The 20,050-nt window shown below is 34.9% G+C and overlaps 1 protein-coding gene across 1 annotated transcript in view; it reads right to left on the bottom strand.

Moving 5' to 3' along the window:
* The window catches only part of UBE3C (ubiquitin protein ligase E3C), a 76,366-nt gene that overhangs the window by 39,394 nt on the left and 16,922 nt on the right, over window positions 1–20,050 (bottom strand). Inside the window, exons 7-15 of the mRNA XM_032183446.1 lie at window positions 18,856–19,009; window positions 18,017–18,237; window positions 17,578–17,732; window positions 15,804–15,991; window positions 9,271–9,357; window positions 8,412–8,569; window positions 7,404–7,636; window positions 2,609–2,713; window positions 1,432–1,519 (exon numbers count right to left, since the gene is read on the bottom strand). Of these exons, the coding sequence (XP_032039337.1) occupies window positions 1,432–1,519; window positions 2,609–2,713; window positions 7,404–7,636; window positions 8,412–8,569; window positions 9,271–9,357; window positions 15,804–15,991; window positions 17,578–17,732; window positions 18,017–18,237; window positions 18,856–19,009 (1,389 nt within the window). The remainder of the gene's footprint in view (window positions 1–1,431; window positions 1,520–2,608; window positions 2,714–7,403; window positions 7,637–8,411; window positions 8,570–9,270; window positions 9,358–15,803; window positions 15,992–17,577; window positions 17,733–18,016; window positions 18,238–18,855; window positions 19,010–20,050) is intronic.

Raw genomic sequence — 20,050 nt, 5'->3', positions numbered from 1 at the left:
GCCACAGCCCACGTGCTCCTCATCCACCAACCGCCCAAACCAATAATGGAATGGAGGGAACTGATGCTATTATGGGAAGGGAGATGAGGGAGAGGCTTGGGGTACTGTATGTTTGAAGGGAAGGAGACAAGCAGACTAATAGCATGGACAGACTCTGGGAGCAATAAACGTGGAACAGGTCTGACACGGGGGAGCTGCAGACGGAGGATGCCAAGAGTAGAGCTGTTCAGAGGCATGTAGGTCAATGGAAGAAGCTGGTGTTACTGCTATAGGTTCTGCATGAGATAGAGGATACAAGCCTATAGAAGCTAGGCAATACTTTAAAAGAAAGTACAGGTTTCCAGAACTTTTTTCTAAAACACTTGCTTTTAAAATTTTAGATTTTCAGTCGTTTACAACAGGATATTTCCAAAGAGAGAAACTAAGCTGAAAAATCTTGACAAACCCATTGTTACCATATTAGTCTAGTTACTGGATTATCAAAATAAACTTAAGCCTTTCTAACTATTCACATAACATTTATCATTAACAAAAGTCACTGGGTTTCAGCCTTGGACAAAGCTGTTAACAATCCTGCAGAGCTCTACAGCAGCACTCAAAGGCTACAGTCTTCTGTAAATGATCCACCATATCTAGCTGCAATACTCAGGCAGATGACATCATCTTGAAGCACAGTATGTACGGACTCTCACAGACGAACCATTTTGCTGCTTTAAGGCCCCATTTTTAACTCTTTCTAAAATCTTCACAAGTATTAGTGATTTAATGGTTTACCTGAGTATAGCAAGGTAAAATTCTAAAATAGTGAAGATACAATGGTCTGAAAAGCAGAAACAGGCCATCCACACGAGAACACACACTGATGCAGTTAAACCAGTCTATGTTTTCCCTTATAGCTAAGTTGGTCCAGCTCTCTCGTGTTTCTTTAGAAGTTCCATAGTCTAGGTATTTTGAGTTATTCAAGGGAATAATTTTCTGCCTTATCCAGTTAGAGGCAATGCTTATAAACAGTAATTAATGTCCTTAATACTTATGGTACCAGTCTGTTTGTTATAGCTCAATAAACAAGTTTCTTCATAGTTTACAAGAAAAACAAACATTTTATGTATTACACAACCTTATGCATTTTGTATCTTACGCAACTGCCTTTTATACATATTCATACATATATTTTTAATCACCTATCATTTGCACACCTTACTAATATATGCACAAATGCAAGCAAAAAACAGTGGAAACTCCAGGAAAGCTGTTATACAATAAAAATTCTAAAGACACAAATATATACAAATAAAGTTATGAAAGATTGCTTTGCTTCTGGCTAACACTTTAATACAAAACGTTCAGCTGAACTCTATCAAAGGTAGATTTTCTTTGCGTAAGACAAGCTTATTTTAACTTAGCGAAGCAAACAGACTGGTAGCATCTTACCATCCAAAGTCGATTGCAATGGTCCTATTCTTCCCATTCTTCTGACTCTCCATACATGTCTAGCAGATGGCACATAGAGCTGCGTAACCTAATAGTAACATTATTTTACAGTTAAACATTATCTAATTACATTTTAAGTATATACATGAATTGTCACGTCCAAGAGTGTATCTGAATCCTTAAGTATCTTCAATTCTAATCCTTCCTCCTTATACATGTACCTTAAAGCTGAGCTGTAAAATTAATGACAACCTAATGTAACATCCATGTATCATTTAAAAATACCATCAAATGTCACTTGAAATTCTGCTAGTTAAGATACTACAGAAACCAAGTTTCACATCTTGATATTTGAAATAAATTCTCTTTACTTTAAACTGAGAATCAGAATAGCATTGCTGTTTCCTAACCCTAAAAGCTACAAAGAACTGTCACACAGAGAAACAGCAATCTTGAACACAAGGCAAGAAAATAAGCTGTCATCAACATGGAACAGAAGAGTCTATTGCTAACTGTTCCAGTGCAAAACTTCTAACAGTTAAGACATCTAATATTTCATGGTAGTTTACCTGAGGTAAAACCATCTTAAGATACAAGTTTTCAGTGATTCAAAGTGGGTCCTTACACCCTTACACGTTCACATGAGCATTTTCTTTCGCATGCATAAGAACCTCTTTTTTTTTTTTTTTTTTTAAATAAAAAAGGTCAAACAATGCCATTTTGTTCAAAAACTTTTAGGAACATGAAGTAATTTCTATGTGAATTAAGTACAACAATGCTATTGAATTTTATTTTAGAAGACAATTCTGAGGTATGCTTTCCTCTAGAAAATAATTATTTTATTCCTACTTTGAGAAATGCTTAAAATAACTGGAAAATAAAATGAATCTAGATGCTACATTATTTTCAATTCTCCTTTGTTATAAATGGAGATTAATTACAATGATGCACTGTAGAGCATGTTCTATTTCATGGAATAACAACGTGATTTAATGTAGAAGTTGCGTAACAGATTCGAGACTTCTGCATTCCAGACAAATGCAGCATTACCCCATGTTTGAAACCACATGAAATCTGTGCAACTTCAATGCCACTGATATTGTTAGGAATCAAGAGCTTTACCATTTAAACTTCAGCACCAGTAACGCTACGTGAAAAACAGTATTAATACACTTACCTTATCTGCTTTGATGTTTTCTTGCTCTGAGAGCCAGTGATTTGGTGGACAGAAATTTCGCCTTGTATCTCTAGCTTTCAACATTTTCACCAAGTTTGTGATGACCTAGGTGTAAGAAACACACGCATCCAATAAACATTTAGTGAATGAAATTCTATAAATCAGAAACTAACCAAAAATCTTTCAGTGATGTATGAAATCAATACTTATCCTTCACTAAGTTGTAAGAGCTTCCTTTTATACTTAAATACTTCAGAATACCTTAGAATATGAGTAAGTAATTGTGGTTCACTAGTAAGCCATCCAAAAAAAATGGCTCTTTAAAGTCTCATCATAAATTTTAAGACCTAGGACTTGGTAATCCTAGGACTACCCTTCAAAATTATATGCCATTGCCATTTTAGGGAAGTTTAACACATCATTATCAACGTTAAATTCCATCTTTAAAGGAAGTAGCATGAGACCAAGTTATTTAACACTTTTTTTTTTTTTTTTTTTGCATATATAGATTTTTGTTTCGGAAACTTAAACGCATGAATAAATGTACGTTTAGAAGACACAGGTATGTACCTATTCTTTACTATATCTCATTCCAAAACATATTCTGCAAAGTATGACAAATTTGTAAGTTTTATTTGTCCACACGGAAAAGGATTCTTGTATTTCTGTGCACCATTTTTCAAGGAAAATGATCCACAGAAGAACAGAACTTCTGCTTACCATCTCAAGACAACAAAGATCATATACCACGAGACAAAGATGAACCACACCACACAAGACAAATCTTACAGATCAACTAATAAACAACGGTAGGTACCCTTTAGACATGCAAGGTGATTCTGCCTATAGTTAATAAACTTAAATAACTAGCCAGCAAACAAATGCTGATGGTTTTAAAGGCAAGGCTCTACGTTGTTGAATCCTTTGTACTGACCCCATTTTCAAGCTGAGTAAAGGAAAGATCATCTCATCTTGAAGGAGACACCAATTTATCAAGTAAAGCATCCCTTCAAGATTGTCTCAATTAGAACAGCTCCTAGCTTGACTAGCTCAGCTGTTTATACCGTACAGATCTGTATTCAGCTAAACCCTACCCTAAGATTCTTTAGGGATCCAATCTTAAGGGATCCAATGTACCAGATTCATAATTAAAGATGCTCCTGAGAAGCACCTATGCCAAGCCTGCTGGAGAACAGATTACAAAATGACCACTTCCAGAAAAAAAAAAAAAAAAAAAGTAGATATTCTTCCAGTAGTCAGCATAAGAACCATAAAAAGTTTCTACAGTGTTAAAAATAGACGTGGTGTGGCTGGTTGTAATTTTCATTTAATGTATATACTGTGTTATAAGTAAAGCCCTTTATGGTGTTGAAGTCAGTAAAAGCCCCTTTCCAACAGCAAGTTTAAGCGTTTACCCAAAAGCCATCTACTGAAGGGGTTTAACAAATTTTTGCTTATCAGCATAGTATATGATGTTTACACCCTTGTACCACCCAACCACAAACAAGTACATTAGCTTAAGCCACTATTAAACCACTAAGTTTAAGTCATTTTTTATTCACGAGGAGCTCTAATGATGAAAGAATTCTGTCATTATAATAATCAAAGTCAGAAAATGAGAAAACAATAGGAATTTAGCTTATATACATCTGCATAACGAAATTAAGCTACAGGGAAAGTGCTTATCATGGCCACTGGGGTGACTTGGCAATCTTAGTATTTTTCTTGGTAATTACCTCCAATCCAGAAAAGAAAAAAAAAAAATCAAACTAACAACTACTCCATCACAAACACAACTGTCACACTTGGTTGCGTGCTTTCTCCCCGAAACAGGTTCAATATATATTCAATACAGAATCAACTTAGTCAAACAGTAAATAAAACAAAATTAAGTGGGATCAATACAACTTTAAATCAACAGCCTTAAAGAAATTATCTCTGTTACGAAGAACAGCAATCTGTTTACTAACTTAGAGTTAGAGCACTTGAAAAATGAATAGAAGCAAAGCCTACTCTGTAGTAACCTTGCTAAAAACCAGCCTTAATAGGCAGGTGTCAAGAGTAACAAAGAGTTTAATGGGCTTTCTGAAGGAATCTGTCTAGATACTACACAAAACACCTTTTAAGAACCAGTTAGTTGTGAATAAAAGAACACAGAAGAATGCTATTAAGAGAGCTGTCTGATTACACAGGAATTTTCATCACCTTGCCCATATAAAATCCAATGCAGGTGAGATGAGTCACTGAAACTCTATGGTCCTATTGCAACTATACTAGTAAAAAGAAGGGGGTGGGGAGGTGGAATTATCTGGATGAAGAGCCTGCTAACAAAGTGTTTTTACAAGCAGAGAAAGAAACCTTAATGAAGATGAATCAAATTAGGTGAGATTGCGAGTGTTCTGAGTGCACATTTATTCTGTAGATGTAACTCCGATCTAAACTCGGAATTTGTTTGCAGAATTTTAAAAGTATATATGTAAAAAAAACACACTTAAGTAAGTAACATTACAATAGTAATTTCTCTCAAATAAAGCCCCAAGTGCAATTAGCCCCCAAAATTGTAGTTCCAAGAAAAAATGACAACTTAATTTAATAGGATTAATACAAGATTCTGATATAAATCTTCTTTGACAAAACCTGTTTTCATGTTCTCAGAAATTGAGTCCTTCTGCAGAATTTGTGACAGTTGACTACAAGTCATATTACACCAGCCATTCTGCTGAACACTCTTCATATGTAAATCCTACCATTTCAAAGACAGCCAAGCTGTGAGCAAATAGCATGTAACTGTCAGCAGTCACTCTTCTCAGGTTTGCCCTTACACTACGGCAGGAATGCATTTCATTAGACTCAGGAGCATGGAAAACATGCAAAACAAGTGTGAGAAATTAAAGCACAGATGATAGAGAAGGAATGTGCTTTTTTTTTTTTTTTTACTCTGTAGGCATTTTGCAAAAGCTTTGGGAAGGACATCTCAAACACCTGATGTAATGTAAGAAAAAAATATTTCCTACTTCAACAACTTAAATTTATGATGAACTACTACAGTTTTGTTTTTATTTTTTTTTTTTTTTTTTTTTTTTTTAAGAAGATATTGCTGCCTGCTCCCTGACAAGAAGCTATTTGGAAGTTGCCCTCCAGAGCAGAAGTCTTCAAGATGAAGTAAACTTTCGTTGTATTGAACTTGTATTTGAAATGATACCTTTCTGAAGAAGTAAAGAGAAGCGTTATTACTTGGAAATATGTGTAGTGGAAATGTAAGAATATAATATAAAAATTACTTGGAAACTTGTGTAGTCCAAGTTTAGATGAGTTTAATACCTGCTAAAGTGGGCCAGAATAACTTGGGATTTTACAGCTTGCTGAAAGAGCAATATGATCAAATTCATGGGAAATATAAGAAGCTAATAAAAGGATTAAATAAGACAAACTATGTAGAATAAATAGAAGATGGCATGTTATAAATTGAATACATAGAAACCCCCCTAGTATGCTGTTCTTCTCACAGAAATAGACATATTGGGGTTTTCACTTGTGACCTTTAAATTGAAAGTTTATTTGGCAATTTAAAGACAAGTAATTAAATTAAATCGTGCAAACATATATTAGATCAATCTGTGCAAATTACAGATTCAGTGGTGCATTAGGACTGTATTCAATGCAATCAAAACATTATCAGTTACTCTCACTGCTATTAATGCTTATGCTCATAAGTGAAATGTGTTGTAAAATCAGACAGAATAGGCTGGATAGAGGCTATCTTAGACTTGTAGAATGAATAAGCATTCCTTAATTAGCCCATCAGGTTAAGTGCAAGCCTTAATGGGCCTTTCCTAAAGTCTAGCATGACATCTTTCTCCAAACATGGCCAAGAAGAAAGTTCCATTAGCAATATTAATACAAGCTTAGTTGATCATTTTCATTCAATTAACTTCTTTCAATTAAATAGATAGCTTGACAAAAGCAGTGATAAAAGACCTGAAGGGACAGCTGATGACTCGAACTGAACATTAGTGTGCGAGAGGTCGCCAGTATTAAACGGACTGTAAATCTACCATTCAATTTGGAAAATGCATTTCTTCTGCTCCCACTTCTTTAATGAGCAATTTTAGCTGACTAGATATGTTTGCTGCAGAATTTTCATGACAAGTCAAGCACTCCTTTTTTTCGGCAACAGTTATATTAGGTCTTTTTCCTGCCAACATTTTCAGCTTCTCTTAACTCATGTCTTAGGATGCCACGGACAAACTAGCAGAAACACATTGGTAGATATCCAGAAATGATGTACATTAAGTTTCAATTTGCTAAGCCAAATTCGCTGTCTCCTTAGTGTTCCAGCAAGCTCAAAAGGAGTACCACCACCGTATTCTATTAAAACCAACAAAACCAGTGCAGGCTAGTAACAATTTCATGAAGCCTCTAACACTGAAGTACCAGAGTCATCATATAATTCAACTAGAATTGCACACCTATGTAGTGTTTTATAGGCACATACTTAAGGATCTTGCTGAACAGGATTTGAAGTTTAAATATATTCTATATAGTAACTTTTTTTTTTTAAATAAACACATTGAACAGGAAAATTAAATTAAGACATTAAAAATTTAAATAATTTGTTACAGTTATCAGAATTACTCAAAGTTTAGCGTATACGCTAAAAATCAACCTTCCCAAATCCACATTCCTGATAGCAACTGTCATAAGAGTGTAATCAGGAAAACTGAACTGTACCCAGTCTCATATATACAGCGTAAATCTGAAAATTTCATCTGTTTTGAAAATTGACTCAACTTACCTTGAATAACTGAATCCATCTTTTTTGTTCCGTCTGTATACATTGCTGCATTTCTGTATTTTTTGTTACTCCAACACTTCTAAATGCTGCAATATATTCCTCGCGAACTTCTGGTTTTGTTTCTGGATAAGCCAACTTTATGATTCCTAAGCACGCATCTCGAAGGCAGCGTGATAATATTACAAGCTCTTCTAGTGTAAAAGGCATCATTGATGATTGTCTTTGACCTACAACTACATAAAGTACAAATTTAAGTCTCCTTCAATGACTAATTCTTAATTTTGTTATTAAAAAAAGACTGATTTCACTGGAACTCATATTCACACAAAATCTACAGCAGAGGAAAAACATCACACAGAACAAGCACACATTTATAAAGGCAATCAAGCCTTGTAACTGTTTACAGACATAGTGATTTTATTGACAATATTTTCTTACTCTCTTTTGTGACTCCTGCTATGTTAAATGTTTGAATTAGTCTACATATTCAGCCCACAAGATCTTCATTCTTCACTATCTCATTAAAAGTGATCATGATTAAGAACTTCCATATCAGACCCTGCAAAGCTATGGTTCCCATGGTGCAGACCATTTTTTCACTTTTTTTCCTAAAAGCAATCATCATGAAAGAACCAGATGACAGCTGAGTGCTCAGGGGACTATCAGCAAGTCAGCCCAGAAAAGCCTTCCCCACAGATGTCAGCAAATCATTGCCCAGGGAACCCTAAAGCTGTAAATTCCAGATGCTAAGCAGTTCCCAGCAAATTGATATGGCAGCAGCACATTTGTTCTAGAATTGCCATGTTACTGGCACATGGTGAACCTCTATCTTGTATGAAAAGCAGAAGTGGACAGCCTCGCTTCTTAGCAGAGGATCACCCAGAACAAACTGGATTGCATGGATTTAGTTCTCGAAGTCTGATAGTTCCTCATTTTAAATAACCTTACACACACACAGTAAAAAACATTTCACAAAGCACTGCTATCTAGTATGCTTGAAACTCTTACCTTCTATAGGATCACCAAAAAATTCATTATCATGAATAGAAATTAGTGAATGACTAAATAAAGAACTAAAAAGGTAGAAGAGAGGGATAATTCGACTAGAGTCTTCTAAAGACATTGGAGAGCCTCTTGAAATCACCTGAAGTAGTGGCACCATAGACCTTAAAATATAAAATGCAAAATTAAGAGACTGTTAATTTAACACTTAAAAAATACACATTAGCTTCAGCATTCTAGTAAAAATATTCACTAACAGTTCCTAAAACAAAGTAAGGGCTGCTGTCTCAGTTTAATAATTACTATAGACCTTTCCTGCAAAATAAGGCTCATGTCACTATAGTATTTCAGTGTCTTGAAATACATCAAGTTTAGTGTTAACATAGACTGCAGATACTTTCTGGTTTAGAACAGAAACAAAGCAAAACCAGGTTAAGTAACCTACATCCTCACATGGAAGAAATCTGTAGGTTTAATTCCTCAGTTCATGGGAACATGACTCTGCCACCATCACTTTCTGGACTAGTTAAGTATATGTGATAAAACTGACATACTTGGGAGCTAAGCATTTATTATACTGACTGATGCTAGTAAGCACTCCAAGATCTACAAAATATCCGTCTTAATTTAAATCAAGATTTATTTACCTTTAGTTTTTTTTACAACCATCCAATTCCTAAGATTTTGCTTAGTTTTACAAAATCATAGAACCTCTGAGGTCAATGAAGTAGGAGCTAAGTAAACATTACAGCTTTGTTTTCAATCATTTTGCAGAGTGCCATCACACCACAAATCGTTTCATTCTCTCTCTACTAGATATTCTGTTTTAACAAACACTCAGTTTCAGAAGTGGTATAATACATACCCTGTAATCATTCGTGTCGTCATTGAAGATATCAAATACCAAAGATGCCTCAGGAATCTGGCATTAAAGGCTAAACTATAAAGAAGCCTGAAAGAGGAAGTTCAAATAAATCGTGTCTGCCAAAATAGCATATTCACAAAACACAATGCTTCTATAAGAACTTTTCTGTCAAGCATTTCTCAAACATTAACAATTCGCATTTTTAAGAGGGGGTTCTTATTCTAATCAAATCTGATGAAAGCCCCAAGGCTGAAAAACAAGCATATAATCCTTGTACCTAACACACAGTTCTCATTAACTCAGCAACAAACCATATGATACGGACCCAAATTCGCTGTGTACCACAAAATTAAACACACATTAAATAAATACAACACAGTTATTTTTCTGGGAATTTTTGAAATGCTACTATGGAGAACTACATTACCTAATAAGGAGGTCACTTCTGTGGTTTATCTGACATTAAGATACACAGAAAAATTGCTAAAAGTAGATTAAAACACCTTAAAATTGATACTAGAAGCAATTATAGAAGTAACTACATAACAATAAATGTGCATATGCACAAATCAGTTCATACAGGATTGACTTTAACCATCCTATTTCAGACATGATTTGGGATGACAAACTTTTTATAGAAATAGACAATAAAGAGCTTCTTAGAATCAAAATATGTCTGTTTTATCCCCTGTTGGAAGCAAGATTGATAACAAACATCATTTGAAACATTTACTGTCTTCTAGAGAACCAAACAGGACATGACCTATTAAACTATCATTTTCCTGATATTGAAGAACCATATTCAGTTATCTATCCTAAGTGCTACTTTCCAAGGTCTCCTAATCACTATTAGACTAAGTAGATATTCAGGTCCATGCTGTCTCTCAGAGGTCAACAGCTCCATAATATCAAAATTTCTCATGATCAGGCACACAGGAGGTAGGAGGCTAGGGAGCAGGGAGGATGGACAAGAAGGGTTGTCTGAGAAAACATGATTTATTACAGACCACATGGATAAATTAACTATCACCAGATGGCAAAAGGAAAGGAATTTTCATTAAAATTCACATTTCATTATGGAAAAAAGTAAAATACTCAGCAAACACTTAAACATTTGAAAACAGTTTAAGCAACAATTCATTTAAAGATATTAAAACAAAAAACCTACACACCCACACACAAACAAATTTTGCATAGTGTCACATGCCTCTAGGTCTCCACTTAGTGGACCCATTTAAGCCCTGTAGGCTCTTTTTGCTGCCTTCTCTAAAGTACAGCCTCTCTCATGCATCCTCACAGCTAGTCCCTTCTTCAGGCTCTCATTCCATACACATCCACCAAGCCAGCTGTGCTAGGATAAAGGAGCACTGGTAAAAGGCAGAACTCTCCACCCAACAGAAAGGTACAGGGAGTCCCACATAGAACAGGAGCATGCAGAAGGAAAAATAAAAGACAAGGAACAAGCTTTGCAGTGCATTTTTGCTGACATACCACTCCTCTTGTTTCAAAACCTTCAGATTTTAATTCCTTGCATGTAATATATAGAGCAGTACCTTTAAAAAGGAACTGGGAGCCTCACACTACAGAAGTTGCATGCCAATGAACATTACTAAACCTGAGTCTAATTTTACACAACTGCAGCTAACATTAATTTTACAATAAAACATTACCTTTAATTAAGTCCTACTTTAAGTATGCAGAAGTTTTTTTTTGAAAAAAGTCAACTGAATTTGACCAGTGAGAATTTAACTTCCTTCTAGATTCACATTATTTTGACATTTGGGTAGAAATTGTACATTATCACGTAAGGAAGGGCTGGTTATATCAAGATAATTTAGAAAAGAACAGATTTATATCCTAACGTTTAAATATCTGAATAATAGCTTAGATACCTTGGTTTCTGGGATGAAAAATTTCTTCACTGACCTTCAGTTTTCAGCTTCATATTTGAAATAAAAAGTAATTTGGCACAGTGCCACTAAGTCTCAGAGGGCTTCCAAGTAAAAACTTGTTAATTTTACAATCATCCCTGGAAATTATGTAATAGTTTCAGCAGAAATGAACAAACATTATGGACACTGAACCCATAATAATGTAATTCGTTTTTTCATTCTAGCAATATTCAGCAATAATGAAGGGAAAAAAGGACAAACCTTAAGAGCTTGTAATAATAACCTTTGACTAAGTTTTACCCATTTTTATTCCGTACTGGTGATTCAGGCAGCCAACTGTAGCAGCTGCTACATTTTGTGGCGTAATTCCAGAAATACTGACTGCATTCAACTTCCATGTTTCCCCTCCCTGAATATCAGGTTAAATACACCATGCAAAGATGGGAGGCTGTGTGATAACATCTTCTATTTAGTCAATACAAAATACCTATGAAATATGAAGCAGATGAATTCATCAATTCTAAAGTTTCCATACTGTTACCAGAAAATAAACATGAAACTGTCCCAAGCATAGAAATTGGCTTTCAAAATCAAAGGTAACAACTGTATGAAACTAAATGAATAAACAATGCAAGGATGGCTCTGAGAAGTCGTATCTTTGCAAAGGCTGGAGAAATTGCAGCTGTGCCAAAAAAAAAAAAGTTACAATACTTTTGACTTCAGGTGAAAAAAAAATAATCCACAACTTTTAGAGATCAACTGAACTTAATGTAAAGCTTGAGTGTCCATACAGTCTTGATCACTTTTTTCTTTAAAGGAACAAGAAGTACTATCAACTGAAGGGAAAAAAAAATTATCTTTTTGTTTACATTTTTATACTCTTTAACTCAGGGGTTCATTTTCATTAATTTGTACTATCCTAAAAACAAAGCAAGGAGATAAAAGTTTAAATACTGAGTTTTTACTCCTCCCATCTTCTTGTTCTGTGTTTCCTTGAAAATCTTACTTATCACTGGAGTTTGGAAGAGGAATAATTTTTCAACTAACAAAAAGGATAAATTCTTCTTATGGAAGTGGAAAAATGAACATTGTCAGCTCAGGCTACAAGACTGTTAAATTCACTGCAGAGATTTCTGTTAAATATCTGTTTTAAACATACTAAATTAAATTATATGCTCCTAAAAGTATGAACAGCCATTTACTTAGAACCTTGTTTCTCTCCATAGGTATCTCATTGTTCACAAAGGCCACATGATTTATGTGTACTTGCCAGAAAGGTATTTTGGGCACCTCCGTTTTTTTAAAAAAGTGTCAAATTCCTCCTGTGCAATGGGACAGATTAAATGACCCATTAAGCTTAATTTAGCTGAGGCACCACTACAAGTTAATTAGTTAACGGCAAGATTTTCAGTGGAGGCCATAAATTGGGCCCAGTTTCCCACTGAGACCATTTAAGTTAATGAAGAGGATACAACAGATCGAGAGGAGCTTGGCGGGCTGATAAAGGTCACTGTTGCAGGGGCAGAGGCTTTTGACACCTCAGGGCTGCAAGGCGTCGCAGGTGAGGGATGGCACGCACAGCCACCCTTTGGTGAGCTGCACCTCCACCGCTCTGCAAGCTGCTTTATGCTTCTGCCTCTCTGCGTGTCACACCAAGAACACGGAGGAAAGCTTAGAAAATGTAAAAGCTTCATATGCTACGATCATGGTTTAAGAAAAATGCAAGCCTAAGAAAATTCCCTAAAGAATTATTGCAATGGCCTTATAAACAGCCTTCTTCAGCACACACGTGAAGACAGGCTGCTCGTGTTACACTAGAACAGCAGTTTGCTAAATAATTGCCAACCGCAGGTTAAACCACAGGTTAAGATTAGCTGTGTTACCTAAATTAAACCGTGCTAATGTACGGTCCCTATTAAACAGCTAAACTAAGATTAACGATCACTGTGGGCCACCAAGCAGATGGCCGATAACTACCAAGTGCCAAAGCGAGCACAGTTCACGTTGCTGGTTACTATTAAGCCCTAATGATAACCAAAAGTCTATGGGATTAAATTATCTTCCCCAAGTATTTTGCAGAATCAGAATTTACTAGTTATTTCAAGTACAGCTTTAATGAATAGAAGTCTTGGGAATCTCTTCAAAATGGTGATGAGAGCTATACTATAAAATTCAAGATTTTTTAAGAAAACATTTTATTCAGTAACATGTATCAGCTTTAAACTTTATAGAGATGAAAGCCCTGCCCCTCTGAAGAGGAATACAATTCCCAATGACTGCATTGAAATCACAATTTTATTCTACACCTCCCATCTGGATTCCTGAACAGCAGCTACTGCTCAGTTTCTCTAGCTTTGTGGCCTTTTTTTTTTTATTGAGCTCGCTTGCTTCTTTCCAGAACACATTCAGAATTTACTGATAATCTCCTAATGAGGACTCAAAGCAATGCTTTTTTCATAATCCAACTTTGTTGATGCACAGCAACTTAAGAATGCTAAATTAAAAGTTTTTAGTAACACTATTTTAATACACCACTAGCTTATGGAAAAAATAATAATAATTTCAGTCTGAAATAAATATTCTACTTATCATCAGTCCCACTGGAGCAGGTATAAAGGTAGCAGGTTAAACACAAACAACTTGCTAACTCTCGTAAATGTGAACACTCTTGCATCTACATATCATTCAGAAGGAAAACATGAGCAGTAAATACTATTTATTTTTGAGGTGGCTGTAGTATAAGTTTCAGTTCAGTTTGGGGACGTTTTTTCACACACAAAAAAAAAAGAGGACACCACAGACAAAAATGCATAGATGAGACTCACAAGACACCTGCATAGAGAATATACTGAAAAAAACAAAAAAGCAGTGTTTAAAGAAGTCCTAAAGTAGATGGCACAGAGCACAGCACAAACAAAGCACCACCAAAAAAAAAAAAAAAAAAAAAGAAAAAAAAAGCTTTGTTTACCATTTCTGCAAGATGAACCAAAAAGAACATTCAGAGTTACTGAAATACCCAAGATCAAGGAACTATTTTGCCTTACCTAAAGCAACATAACTAATAGAAGCTGTTATCATTTAAGTAAATATCAAAAGAGCAGAGAACATCCTCTCTGATAAACTCAAGTACACAGAATAATTTTAGAGTGGGGAGGAAAAAAGGACTGACAGTCTGACTTGAACACACACACACGGTCTCCAGAGTAAGGAACTTCAGAGACTTGCTTTTTCAATTCAAACTATACTGTACTCTTGGGTATCTTGTTCTGGTCTTTCTTGGTGTCTGTTCTAAAACCCAAGAAACCACCTGAACTAATGCAGTGACACCAATGTTCCTGACAGCAATTAACATCAGCATCATCCCTAAAAATCACTCAGATATACTGAGGAGCCGCAAGAAGAAAAAGCATTCAGCCTTAATGAAGAAACTCTGAGTTTCTCATCTTTTTTGAAGCAGGTAAAAATTCTCAAATACGGCTTTTCAGAGGAAACAGATGCCATACTCATATAAGTAAACTTCTGGGTGACTTCTTTACTCATTGAGGATCCTTTCCACACAGTTCAGCAGCAAACCTCTAGTCAAAGCAGCAATGCATGTAAATGCAGTAATTACTATCCAAGGCAATGTACGTCTTGCAACAATAAAGCAGCCATACTAATTCAACTGCTGCTATGATCTTCAGGTCTCACATCCTGCTCTAACGCAATTAGTCTACAAAGAACTAATTACCCTAATCGAGCAATCACAGTTTCACTGACATCTTACTTCCTCTAACAGCTATAAACACCACTGGGTGAAGATAGCACCAAATTAGTTTTCTGTATCACTGTTTACAATGCAGTTTGAGTTGATTATGTTTACAACATTCCCTAAATACTTAGTTTACTACCAGCAACTACGTACTTACACAGAACTACTCGTACCACAATAGTTTTAATACTTATGGGTCTTTGATGATAAAAGGGTCAAAAATCTTCCACTGTTAGTAACAGCTGTGTTTTGTAGCCTTTATAAAAGAACAAGCTGTTTACTTCCACTTTAGGTTCCAGAGCCCTTCCCAACAACAATTTTCAATAGGTAGGAATAGCAAGGGAAATGCTGGTTATATACTGAGAATAAAGCAGTTTTTTGTGCTCAGCTAGCTAGAGTGGACTGTCTAATCTGTATCGCTCAAAGTTTTAAAAACAAGCTAGACAAACTTCTACTAGAGTGACACTTAACGCTGCCTCTGAGCAAGAAGATGGAAAAACTACTGCTCGAGAATCTTTCCAATCCTATTTGCATGTGATTTTCTGATCACAATCACTATCCATTCAGTAGTATTTTATCATCGTGTTGGGGACTAACTTATTGGCAACTCACCAAGCAAACCAGGGGTTTACACTTTCAAATTCAGTGATCAGTCCATAAGGAGTACAATGAACAGAAAGAAAAATAAATCAGAGAATGAATCCAAGAATGAATTCACTCTTTGGTTTATCTGGAATTCTTACTTAAATTCTGAAATTCTTCTTTATTTCAGCTGATCATTAAAGAACTCGGGGAAAAAAAAAATACAGTGTATCTAAATGAGTCAAGTTTATCCAGTAAAAACAATTTTACATCTGTACTACAGTTTAACATCACTTATTTATACTTGCCTGACTTTTGGCACCATCATTCGGTGTTGCACCATTAGCGTGTGGCAGATTGATGCCATCAAGGTAAAGACCTCTTCACTAGCTGAATCTCTCCAAACCATATTCAACAGGGTATTTGTCTGCTGCTTTGTGTCCAATTTCTTTAGACATTCCTCAGTTATGTACTGAATTGATATTCTCCCATCACCCTACAAACATATCAAAGAAAAATGTGAAGTATTTTTAAAGATTAAGCATTCCCCTTTAAAAAACATATATACTTCAGAATTTTACTCGAATATGAAGATTTATTGTATGATAATACAACACGAGCATATCTGTATATCCTAGTAGTGTTCTTGAAAGTATCATACCTACGAGCCAATTTAAATCCCTAGGAGGCAAGTGTTGGATTGGAGTGTCAATCTTTTCACTCAAACCAGTGGAAAAGATTCCCTTTAATGTAAGCATGCTCTTCAACACTCAGATACAATAAAGCAAGATCCTTTACTGGCATAAAATATTCAAATAGTCATCTCTTCCCCACTGACATCATCCAGCATTGGACATGAAATACAGAAAAGGATGGCTAGAGTAAGTTCCTTTACAAACAGTATTTTCATAAAATCCATGGGTTAACAAACTTCTGGCTGACTAATACACACATTAAGCTAGTAAAAAGAAGTATGCAAAGAGAAATCCTGTCTCCTTTTTTTTTTTCTTCTTTGTGTTTGTTTTGTTTTTTAACCTCCTTTCTCTATCCAATCCAACGCAGCAAACCATACTCTGGCTCAATGAAGTATAAAAGTTATTCAAGTTCTTTTGTTGTTTCTGTTTTTTGTTTGGTTCTTTCTTTGTTTCAAGTAAGATGGACATTCATGAAAATATGGCAAAAAATTAAAGACCCACAAAAAAAACACAGAAAAGAGAAAAAATACACTACAACAAGTAGTATTACATATTGAAGTTTCCTCAGAGCAAACAAAGTCATCCACACAGATGTTTGTTTTTCCTTATTTCGTTTTGATGAACCCTAAACATGGTGTATTACACACACTCCACAAGAAAAGACTTCACACTGCATTCATCCTCTGAATGTCAGTATATATTGGGAAATTATATAAAGGCCATCAATTGGTGAATTTAGATCTCTCCAACTCTGGTTGTTCAAAGCCTTGATCTGAGCATTAGGAAATTAGAGTTAGCATGGGTTCATTTTACTAATGAATATTTTACAATATTTTTAAACTACAGTGAAGAGTCATATTTATGCTACTCTCTATCATTATTATAGAAAGTAGGTATTTGGGCTTTGAAAGAAGTGCATATATTTCAAAGCAGAGCTAATTCTACAGGGTAAATACCATGGCTGAACATAATTTTCTTATTTCCATAAGAAAAAATGAGAAAGGTCATATTGGCATGTTTCATGATATCTTAGTGTCACCACTAGGATAAAGAATGAGAGGAATACAGTCTCCATAAAATACAAAATTAAGACAGGTCAGCTGAAACTTTAAAAAAACAGAAAACAAGCTCTATCCTTCAGAAGCCACACTGCCTGTACTAGAAGATTTCTTATTATTTTCTTATTATGTTAAAAAAAATGCAAAAACCTTTATTAATTATTATTAATTTTATTTGATTACTGTGAGCAACCATCTACTTTTAAGAAATAAACATGCTTCCTGCTACAGCTAACTGGAAGAATACTGGACTTAGAGTGATCATGTTTTTGCCTGTAGTTACTACTACTATAAACCAATCTAATTGAAGGAAATTCAGTACTGCTTACTGGTGTAGTTGTCATTTTGCTGATCTCTTCATCCTCATCTTCAGAATCACTGGTTGCATCCTGGCAATTTGTACCAGCACTAGACACAGGCAGCTGAGAGAGGAAAGTCTGGAGTACCCTCAAATATACAAGTAGTCCTTCCTCTGAAAGGGATCCTATACCGAATATATTGAAATAAAACATAGTTAGCCAGACCATGCTATATTATAATTTACTTGAATACCTGACCAAAACCACATGATGCTAAAGCCTAACAATTAATGGCATATTTTGCTAAAAAGGGTAAAAATGGCTAATAAATAAAGCAGATGTCTCAAACGCTTGTATCCACAAACTTTTTTTTTTTTTTTTTTGCTAAGCAACAAACTATGTTATGGAAATACGTAACACACTAACTCAAATATGAAAAAACAATGAATAGGCCATTTAGCTTTCTCACCCAAATACGTTTCTCCGACTGTTAACACAAAGTAAAAAAGCCATGGGGCTCGATCACTTTTTCTCAAGCATCCATTTTCTGCTAATAATAGTGCATTCAGAAACAGTTCGTAAGGGAAAACGGTCTGCACATCAGCAAGCGCTGGAATGATGAAGTGGAATATCTGATCTGTAAAAGGTGCTGCCACAAACTCCTCTGTGAAGGCTGCAAAAATCTGTTGCCTAAAATGAAGAAAAGATGTCTTCATAGAAAGCACAGGCAGTATGTCTTACAAGTACGTTGCAGTATGTCGTACAAGTACATCCACGGAATGACTGATCAATTTTGCAAGTTTGAACACATTCATCAAGAAGACTGCAAAGAGACATTCCATAAATTCTGTACCAGTAAACTGAATTTCTCAGGTTTCTCAAAAAGGCACTTCCTATTACATCCTTTCCTGATGATCTTATATGTAATTTTAGCCTTTAAACTTCCAATGAACTCATGGAAAACTACTCTGAAATTAAATTTGTCACTTACCTTGAAATAAAAAATTAACAAAAAATTCCTGTTTTTTTTTCCCTAAAAATATAAGATAAAAAATACTGTAACAAAAAACATCACACGCAATACAGACAGTTTCATTTTAGTTCTGTCTTTCCATATACCTGACTCTTTTTTTTTTCCCACTTGCCTTTGGCTGTATCTTTATTCTCAAATACATTTTGCACACTTGCCTTCCTATATAAATCATTACTAGTGCAAATAAATCACATTGCAAGAAAAGCTAGACACTTATAAACTGTGAAACTTTGACAGTAAAAAGTATGAGAATAGCTGGTATTATTCTTACTTACCTTGCACCTTCTGGACAGGAGCTATACGTAAAGTGCAATGGTTTCAGAACATTCTCCAGAAGTATTTTTGCAATAGGGACTCGAGAAACATCTGAATACTCAATACTCGATGGAAGCTTATTGTTAATTAACAAATAAAGCGACCTGTAGTAGCCTGAAAAAAAAAAAAAAAAGTAGTGTTTTTAAAATACGGTATTACTTGTTTTCTTTATGAAACAACATATACTTAGCATTTATAACTTTAAGGAATTCATTGCTATGGAAAGTGTTATAAGACATTTTTCAAGAGTCCAAAAGTCACATTCACATAACTAAAAGGAGGTATGAGCAATATCTTTGAAAACATCTCTGAATAAAATCATAGATAACCACATTCAGAGTCAGTTTGACTTTCAAAAACCAACCAATTCTGCTGGTAAAGTTTAAAGTGATTGATTTATTTTTTATTTTAAAACAATGACCAAACCATGGCATCTTACAGCTAAGAATCTTGTTGCCAGAATATCTCAATTCTGCAAACATCTTGCTTTAGGAGACTGAAGGAAACAATTACCGTTCCAAAACAGGAATCTCTCAGACAGTAATAAAATGTATTACCACCCAAGCTATAAAGATTTATACAGAGGGTAATCAGTCTTGCTGTCAGAAATCTGTTTTTGTCTCACTACAGTACAAATGGAATCACGTGACTTCATTCTTCTTAATCCAACTTCCTCTTGTTCAATGAACTCCTAAATTAAGACAAGTTCCACTACTACAGGAACCACCATACATAAGTGGTATTTCTTTTTCTCATTCACAGACTGAGTTCCCTTTGTCTGGGACTGTCTACCTTGACATATAATGCAACAAATGGAAGTCCCGTAAGGAATGACTTAGCAATGCTGGTAAAGTGCATATGGAAGACAAATTATATGCAAAATCATATATTAATAAAAGCTATCTACCTGATTCTTTGCAACTTAACCATCCTAAATAATGACTTACGATAATGATAAAAAAGACTGTACATTGGCATTTGCACACAAATGATTCTGTTTTAGTGATAAACGATTAAAAAGCTGAATTTTTTTTTTTTACTAAAATTTATCATTTAATATATTGGTAAACCCTCGTATCAGTTGTAAGAATGGAATATTATACTAAAAGAACAAATATAAAAGTATTTGGAAAGATACTGTTAATACAGTAAACA

The sequence above is a fragment of the Aythya fuligula genome, chromosome 2 (assembly GCF_009819795.1).
Source record: "Aythya fuligula isolate bAytFul2 chromosome 2, bAytFul2.pri, whole genome shotgun sequence".
NCBI classification, from domain to species: domain Eukaryota; kingdom Metazoa; phylum Chordata; class Aves; order Anseriformes; family Anatidae; genus Aythya; species Aythya fuligula.
The sequence above is the reverse complement of the archived record's forward strand: the minus strand, read 5'-3'. Positions and strand labels throughout refer to the sequence as shown.